We start from the raw sequence: 8655 nt of genomic DNA on the forward strand, positions 1-8655 counted from the left end.
CTTTTCAAAATGGACTGTATGTTGTCCTAAGGGATAAACCACAGTTGCTTTTTTTAAATCTAACATATATATGAATATTGTATGCATGATTTTTTTCTACAGTAATTCTATTAATTTTACTATAATTCTACACTTCTGATTATAATACACTGCATTGTTTTTCTTTGTTCTGACCTGACAGGAAGCCTAAAAACAAGTTTTAGCCTTACAAAGGACAGATATTTATCTACTTCAATATCGTCCCCAATTTTTCTCAGTGTATATTAAGACTCTAACTGAATACTGTGGTTCTAGTTGAGCTTTTAAGAAAAAAAGAAGGTACCAGATAATGCCATCTGCTTAATCATAAAAATAATTATGGAGACTTCAAGTTTGAGAAGATTGTTCACATAAAAAGAAGTGTGGGATACTGGCATATATTTTTATCGTACCAATTGTTGTAAAACCATATAAGCAAGTGTGTACAAATAAAAAATGTTAACAGTGAAAGAGAAATATCCATATTGTTGTATAAGGTAGAGTATTATATTGTCCTGTTACCTTAATTCTTGTGTTGCTATTGCAGCTTTGTTCTAAAAATAAAACTTATACTGATGAAATATTAACCTGAAAAATGTAACTTAAGTGCCATATTTAAACATTCATAGTAGACCCACAGACGTGCACTTATCCCTAGCAGCAAGTTAAAAATCGCCCAATATAGCCGGGCGCGGTGGCTCACGCCTGTAATCCCAGCACTTTGGGAGGCTGAGGCGGGTGGATCACGAGGTCAACAGATCAAGACCATTCTGGTCAACATGGTGAAACCCCGTCTCTACTAAAAATACAAAAAATTAGCTGGGCATGGTGGCGCATGCCTGTAATCCCAACTACTCAGGAGGCTGAGGCAGGAGAATTGCCTGAACCCAGGAGGCGGAGGTTGCGGTGAGCCGAGATCGCGCAATTGCATTCCAGCCTGGGTAACAAGAATGAAATTCCGTCTCAAAAAAAAAAAAAAAAAAAAAAATTGTCCAATACAACTTTGAGTGAGCCCATGGATATGGTAATTTTTAAAACTACAGACATAGAAGAACCAGTGTGTCTGCCATCTTCTCTTGGTACTTGCAGTATCTCACAACTTTATTCACTTATTTTCTACATACAAAGATCAGCAAGTAAGTGGTGTATATTTAGCTGTGGAAGATGATAACAGGTAGAGAAAGTTTACCTTAAATAAACATAAAGGTGAGAGAGTCTAACATGGCAAGAAAAAAAAATTCTCCCATTTAACTCTCTCTCTGGAGGGAATGATCAAAATACAGAGGAAACTAGAAAGACTGAAAATAATGTGTAGGAAGAGCTAGTGAGCTGAAGGCAAATTTTAAAAGTTTTAATTTTTAAAATTAGCTTGTATAGTTCAGAGGAAAAAAAGGACTTTATAATTCATTAAATACAATAGCCAAATATCAATATCAATAATGGTTGGGGATTTTAAAAATATAACTGGGTTACAAGACTCTTGCCCAGACACATGGAGATTTAGCAAGATATAGATTTCTAATTTCTACATAAGTATATTTTATATTCTTCTAACAGACATTATTGGTAGACATTTTAATTACATATTGGATAGTCATTATTTTAAGAATTATAATAATAAAAAATAGAAATAATACATACTGATCCATAGAGTTCTCCTTTGTCATTCATTCCAAGATAGAGACCACTGTCCACACCTCTAATACTGACCAGTCCCACTGCCACACTGATGAATTCCAAAATACCTGCATATGTAAACAATTTACAAAAACATTATGTTTTGTATTTATGAATGAGCATATGACTAACAAAAATCTTCCAAAGAGTAACAGAAGTTGGCCATTATTGCTAGATATAATGATATATACATAGAAGTTCTTTGTAAGCTGGAAACAGCTGGGCAATTATTTTATGGCAGATGAAAAAAAGAAAAAAATTGCTCATCATATGTGATGAGCCAAGTATAAAGGGGACCCCAGAGAACCTCTGACCAGCCAGTGCACTGGGACAATGGGATGGAGCCTTGGGAAATTCACGTGCTTTGCAACAGGGAGACGCCTGGCCTTTCTTGTAACTGGGTGGTAACCTGAGATTGAATCTGTGAGATGGGGGCCTGGTAACAGGAACCTCTCTTGCTTTGCTTACTTTTTTTTTCTTTTCATCCAATAAATTCCATTTTTCCCACCCTTCTATGTGTCCATGAGCCTACTCTTTTCTGGTCATGTGACAAGGACCCCTGCTTTTAACTGAACTAAGGAGAAAGTCCTACAACAGTGGCATAATATGAAGGAAGTGAAACCTTACACCATAGTGAACTGGTTTTAAATTCCAGTTCAGGAACTTACTAACTAGGTTGAGTAGGCAAGTCATTTGTCTTCTTTGAACTTTAATCTCCTCATATGCAAAATGGATAAAATGCCTCCCAAAAAGAGATAGGTGAGGATTTTTTTCTGCACACACATTTAGGCATTCAACAAATGGAAGCTATTATTATTAGAAATTGTATATAATAGCAGTATTCTTAGTTTTCCATGATCCCCTTAGTTAATTATAACCATTTTCTATTCATTGTTTTTATTTACAAAAAATCATATCAATCCGTTTCTAGGAGCAGCAGCATCCCTTATTGGGTATAACAGTGTTTCATAGTTAATAAAGGGCATCTGTTTCTATTTTCTCATCTGGACTTAAAAAACAAGCCCTTAAAATAAATAAAGAAGATATTATTATCCTGATATTACATATAAAGAAACTAAGGCTCAGAAAGGCTTACTGACTTGCCTAAGGGACATGATGTTTGTAACTGGTAGAACTGTTACTTAAACTTCCATTCTCAGCCCTAATCCAGTGTTTCTTCTTCAGGACTCTGTTTCTTGAGGACAATACAGTAGTTTCAAGACTTTATAGATTATATAACATGCTATGTTTCCTGCTATATAATTTTTAAAATAAAATTGCATAGTTCAGAGAAGAAAAAGGACTTTATAATTCATTAAATCTGATAGCCAAATATAATGAATTTAGCATGCAAGTAGATTTGCTATCAATAATTTTCTAGAATTATTTCCATTTATCAGTAGATAAACTAAGAACAAAAACTCTTCCCTAAATATGCTGATACATCACAGTTTAAAAACTATAAACTTAAAGTCTCCCTCTGAATCACCCTTTTTTTTCTGCACACATTAAACTTTGGACTAATGCCTTTGTCTCATTCTTCCCTCTTTGACTCTGCTGAAAAAGCATAGCTGTACTTTCTATGCTTGGAGCTACCTTCCTCAATAGCATACTACCTTCACCTCCTCACCCCATCCTGAGCTCTACAAACAGTATAAATGTGTACCATTTAGCCTGACTCTTGCTCTTAAGTCATTTCTTGATTTATTGTACAAGTTCCTGTTTGGACACGTGATACTCCCAAGGCCAAGGGAAAGTACAGAATCTGACTATTTGCTGATATGCAGGCTCTATTCTATCCAAAGCCTAATTCACTCTTTGGCAGAAACATAGATCCTTAGCAAGACAAATGAGCTCTTTCAAACTATTAGGAGATCATGTAGAACACTAGAGCTATCAAGGATCTTACAGCAACAATACTCTGCTAAATAGTCTCTAAGTGGCTTGAAAGAGCCAGGATCCCTCACTGAAAGCCTAAGGTAGAAAGAAGATAAGATATAGCAAGAAGGCTCAGACTCCATGGGACAAATACAGAGGTGGGGAGTAAAGGAAAATCAAACTCACGGCCAAGTTCATTAGCAAAAGAGTCCTGTCAGATACAAAAACATAGGCCCAAAACATAATTGGTAGAAAATATATATATTAATGTAATTTCATTCAGGATATAATTACAAATGTATAGTTACTTCGTATTGAATGTTACATTCAAATTAAAAAGTGTACTGTAGCTGAAATGCAACTTAATTCCCTTTAAGTATCTGATTAACATTAAGATTCCCTTGCCTTGCAAAGAACAGGAACCGATTAAGTGATTAGAATGCAGAATGGAATAAGTTTTCAACTACAATAAAATAAAGCTTTAATTTCCATATAAGCTAATTATCTAACATATCTCATAAAGTGTTCATTTTTCTTGGAAAACTAAAAGATAAACCACCTATACTTTAATTCTTATCTTAATGCTGTCATCTTGCCAAAAAATATGTAGTTGTAGAAAGACAAAACATCACATATGTTCTTAGAATAATTGTATGCAATAGTTTTAACTTTATTAAACAATACTCAAAACCTTATATATAACCAGGCATAAATAATTTGGCAATGGTTCATGGGACTGATGGGAAAGAGGTTACGCATTTTTTGTGTATGCTCCTCTTAAAGATTTTAGTCACACTTCTAAATTCTGATCCTTTTTCTCCTTGAGGAAATAGTATACCACATAGTAATTTGTAATCATTTGATTCTTAAATGAGATTTGACAAGTCTTTCTTATTTATAATATGAGGTGGCAACCAAGCTAATTCTTTTACAAAGAGCAGACATGAAAAACTTTCCTTAAGAGGTAATCACAGATTTTAGATAGATTTTCTAATGCCCAGTGTCCCATAAAAAGGCTTGGAGGTACTTTGTCTTTCTGGTATCACTTTCAAAGCCAGTCTTTTTAATAATCATAATAAACAGGTGAGTCAACCCACAATGCAACCACATCAGACAAATCTATGGAGAATAGTAGAGAATAAAGGAAAAGCCTTTAAAGAAATATGTTTGATCTCAGGCTAAACTTTTTTTTTTTTTTTTTTTAAGAAATGATTCCATGTTTACGTATTAGGTAAAGTCTTCTTACTGTACTACTGTGCAGAAAACCTCCATCATAAACACAGAGATATGACCAAATTAGTATAAAATTGGCAGAAAAATAAAGTTATTTCCTTTAAATCTCAAAAAGCCATCCCTGGGTTTTTCAAAGTTGTCACTCTGATAACAAAGATAAGAGTTTTTTAAAAATTAAAAAATAATTTAATAGTAACTGAAGCACCATCAAAAGAAGGCAAACAAACAGAAGCATACAATGTTATACAGGTTGAACATAAATTTTCTTCTTACCTACACTCTCTCGTAGTAAATTATAATGTCTAAGCTATTGAAGGCCACTGGGATACACTATAATATATCGTAAGGAGGCCATTCACTCCTTTTGGTTCCCAGAGTAATCTAGGTTTTCTTCCTTTTCTTTAACAGTGAATATTCTGTTCCTATACATAGCCTCCCACTACAGAGTGGCACAAATTCAATCCATCATTTTTTTTTTTTTGCAACTACTAAATAATTAACACAAGTTTAGCAAAAACAAAATGTGCTAGCAGGATAATTCTGATATGCAACTTCCATTCCTAAAGAAATGCCATTAAATACCATGAATGAATGTTAACAAGTTTACAAATATTTACTTATCTCTCCCCATAGGGTCAGTCTTATAAACAGACACAAAGCAGAAAATACCTATTTTTTTTTTCTGTTATTGAGGCGATTACAGTTTAATTACAAGTATCTTAAAATTTCCAAGACGACACTGTGTATTCCAGGGTGAAATTGTGAATATTACCTAAGCTTAACTTCTACCTGCTCTGCCTTTAAGTATTATCATATTTGTGTTTATTTCTAAATCTTTCTGGTAGTTGGAAGATTTTTCTGTAATGCGTGGAGTGAAGTCATCTTTAAAGGCAAGAGAACTGAGCCACCTGGTGTCAGCAAAGTTCTTCAGAATGGAAATCGCAGGGCCAGGCACAGTGGCTCCTGCCTATAATCCCAGTACTTTGGAAAGCCAAGGCAGAAAGATTGCCCGAGGCCAGGAGTTAAAAAATCTCAAGCCTCCTCAATTTAAAAACCACTTTCTAAAAGTGACCCCAGGTTGGCCACTAGGTCATGACACTCTTGACTGATGGTCAATGGGAATTTGGAAGAGATCAGTGGAAGCCGAAAACATGTGGGTTTTAAAAAGTTAATTTTCTAAGCCTTTAAGTGCTACCAAACGACCACCACATGCTTATTTCTATATCTAGAGTTACAAATACCCACATCAAACTGAGATTTACACTTCTCCAAAGTTTTAATGAGTCCTACAAGCCAAGAAAGGAATAATTATAAGAACAAGACAGCGAGGATCAGATAAAGAGAGGGCCATTCAGAGATGGGTGGATTCTCAAAGAATGCCATTGCACTACGGATTGTGGCTGACAAATTAATGGAATTTTTTTTAATGTAATGAATTTTTCCAGTGATATCTGAGGATCAAAATCCTTTGAGATTGCTTGCAGGTTAACTCTAATAGAATGGAAACTTCAGCTATGGGGGAAAGATCCTGGGATATTAGAACCGGAGAGCACCTAAAAGAGATCATATAATTTAACCCCATCTTTGTACAGAAAAGAAGCCTCAGACTGATGAGGGCACTTTCTAGTTACACAGCTAGTTAGGAAGTCATTAACAGGAGAGACCCTCCCAATCTAGTACCTCAACAGACACTGCCTTAACAATCGTTTGCTTGTTTCTTTCTTTTAACCCCTTCTCTTCCCAGGCACTGCTGGAGGTATTCTGAAATATGTCCCTCTGTGTTCTCACCCATATCTTCTTTCGCTTTCCCATTTCCTCTTTCCTAAGGTCAACACCAAGATCCTTGCTTTCAGGTTGCACAATTTCTAAAGAGGAGCCTGGCTGTAAAACTGGGCATGCTCAGTAGCCGGGCAGTCTTCCCCCCTCCCCTCCCTCCCCCATTCCTTTTCTTTCCTCACCCAGATCGAACTTAGGAGCTCAGAGAATCTCAGACAGGTGAACCCGACGTTAGCGAAGCTGCCCACGCAAAGTTAATCTGCTACCTCTTCGGGTGAACATTTGCAGGTCTCTAAGTAGACGCGTAAATGCTCGCCACCCAGGCCAAGAGCGACGACCTGAGTGAGCGGCAGCCCCGGGTGCATAATCAGCTGCGTAACAGTGGGGCATGTTTAAAGAAGCGCAGTGCTTCCTGTAGTTAATTTTTGTAAAGTGGAAGGCATGGGGGGAAATGAGAAAGCAAATCGGAGAAAAACATATAGGGATTTTTTTTTACACTGCCTGCGAGGTATGCAGTGCAGAACTGTGATGCCGAGTGCACCAGGTCTTGGTGTCCCCGGCAGTGGGAAGAGCTAGGGGAAGGCAGGAAGGAGCCGGCGGAGCGCCCACCCTTTCTCCTGCCGCCTCCAGCGTCTGGAGCTGCTGCCCTGCTAGATGCTGCGGCGACAAACGGGCAGGAAAATTTCTGCCGGTGCCTGCTCTGGCCCGCCCTTCAGCCGCAGCCTGCAACTCGCACCGGATGGGTCCAGGGGAGCTCCGGGCTCCGCGCAGTGCTGACGCCCTTGGCAGGGAGGTGCACGGGGAGGGGACGAGGAGCCCAGCTGGGGCGCGGGTGGGGGTGGGGTCGGGATGCTGGTACGTACCGAAGAGGCTGTGGTCCTGCCGGGTGCCCTGCACGCTGCCGTCGGGCAGGATCTGCAGGTGGAAACCGGTGCGGCAGTAGAGCTGCCGGCGGCGCAGGATGCCGTGCAGGTGCGCCAGCTCCGCAGCCCCTGGCCCGCCGCGGGTGCTCCGCTCCGCTGCGCTCTTGCGCTCGCCCAGCAGGGGCGGCCGTTCCCCGGCAAGAGGCAACAGGAAATGCGAGCCCACCTGCTGGCCCAAGCCCTCCAGGCCGCCCAGAAAGCCCCCGACTTCGGCTAAGGGAGCCATGGAGGGGGAGATCCGGAACACAAAAGACACCCCCCGATAAAGAGTGTTGCGGGGGTGGGATGGAGGTGGATAGAGAAAAATTATAGCAAAACGAGCACAAAAAGTTAAGGCTCAGTGACTCCTCTGAGGTCGCTGGAGGGACTTTGCACTGAAATGGCAGGGAAGCGCTCCCTGTCTTGGAGCGATCTTCTCTCCTTGGGTAGGTGGGAGCCGGCTGCTGGCTCTGCCGAAATAGCTATAGCTGCCGCTGCCAATACTAGGACTGGGGCTGGGGGCTGGGGCTCCAACTCCGCAAACTGATCAGATCAGAGTCCTGTGTACATACACAGCGAGTATATAAGCGGGTCCTCTTGACATATGCTAATCAAGTCCTTTCATGAGCGCTGGGGAGGTTCTGTTTGAAATCTTAAACCGGCCTCCTCTCAACACGTTTTTGCTCTTCGGAAGTGACCAAAAGAGGCCCTTGGCTCTTCTCCATCCATGCCCTAGCAAAAATCATTCCTGCACTTGGCCAAATCCAGCCAGCAACTTCGAGGAGGCGCAGTCGAGGCCCCTCTTTGGGGTTGTCTTTGGGACAGTGGTGATGCTGTTCAGCTGCGGCCCTGCAACCGCCTTTGATGTGAGCTTTGCAGTGATAGATCGGCGCTAAAAAGAGCCCAACTTGGCAGGTATATAGAAGAAGAGGAAGGGAGGAGGAGGGAAGGCGGGGAGAGAGAGATAGAGAGAGAGAGAGAGAAGGAGGGCACTGGTAGGAGGAAAAAGAAGAGGAGAATTGGACTCCTTGGGAGCCGCTGGGAGCCTGCAGTGGACAGGTGCAAAGAAAGGTAAGCCAGGGAGAAGGAAAAAGGGCGTTACCTGAGGCTTGCAGACCTGCCCAGACACACATGAAAGAAAAATCAAAGCTTTGACAGTTTAGCTCACTAA

At 40.2% G+C, this 8655-nt stretch overlaps 1 protein-coding gene across 3 annotated transcripts in view; it reads right to left on the reverse strand.

Moving 5' to 3' along the window:
- The window catches only part of FGF20 (fibroblast growth factor 20), a 199048-nt gene extending 190628 nt beyond the window's left edge, over positions 1 to 8420 (reverse strand). For all 3 annotated transcript variants that reach the window (XR_012513228.1, XR_012513227.1, XM_003935555.4), the window contains exons 1-2: positions 7446 to 8420; positions 1660 to 1763 (exon numbers count right to left, since the gene is read on the reverse strand). Coding sequence is in view for 1 of the 3 variants with exons in the window: in XM_003935555.4 (XP_003935604.2) it covers positions 1660 to 1763; positions 7446 to 7731 (390 nt within the window). In the remaining 2 variants the exon portion in view is untranslated. The remainder of the gene's footprint in view (positions 1 to 1659; positions 1764 to 7445) is intronic.
- Between the last annotated feature and the right edge of the window lie 235 nt (positions 8421 to 8655).

The sequence above is a fragment of the Saimiri boliviensis genome, chromosome 13 (genome assembly GCF_048565385.1).
Source record: "Saimiri boliviensis isolate mSaiBol1 chromosome 13, mSaiBol1.pri, whole genome shotgun sequence".
Classification (NCBI taxonomy): Eukaryota; Metazoa; Chordata; class Mammalia; order Primates; family Cebidae; genus Saimiri; species Saimiri boliviensis.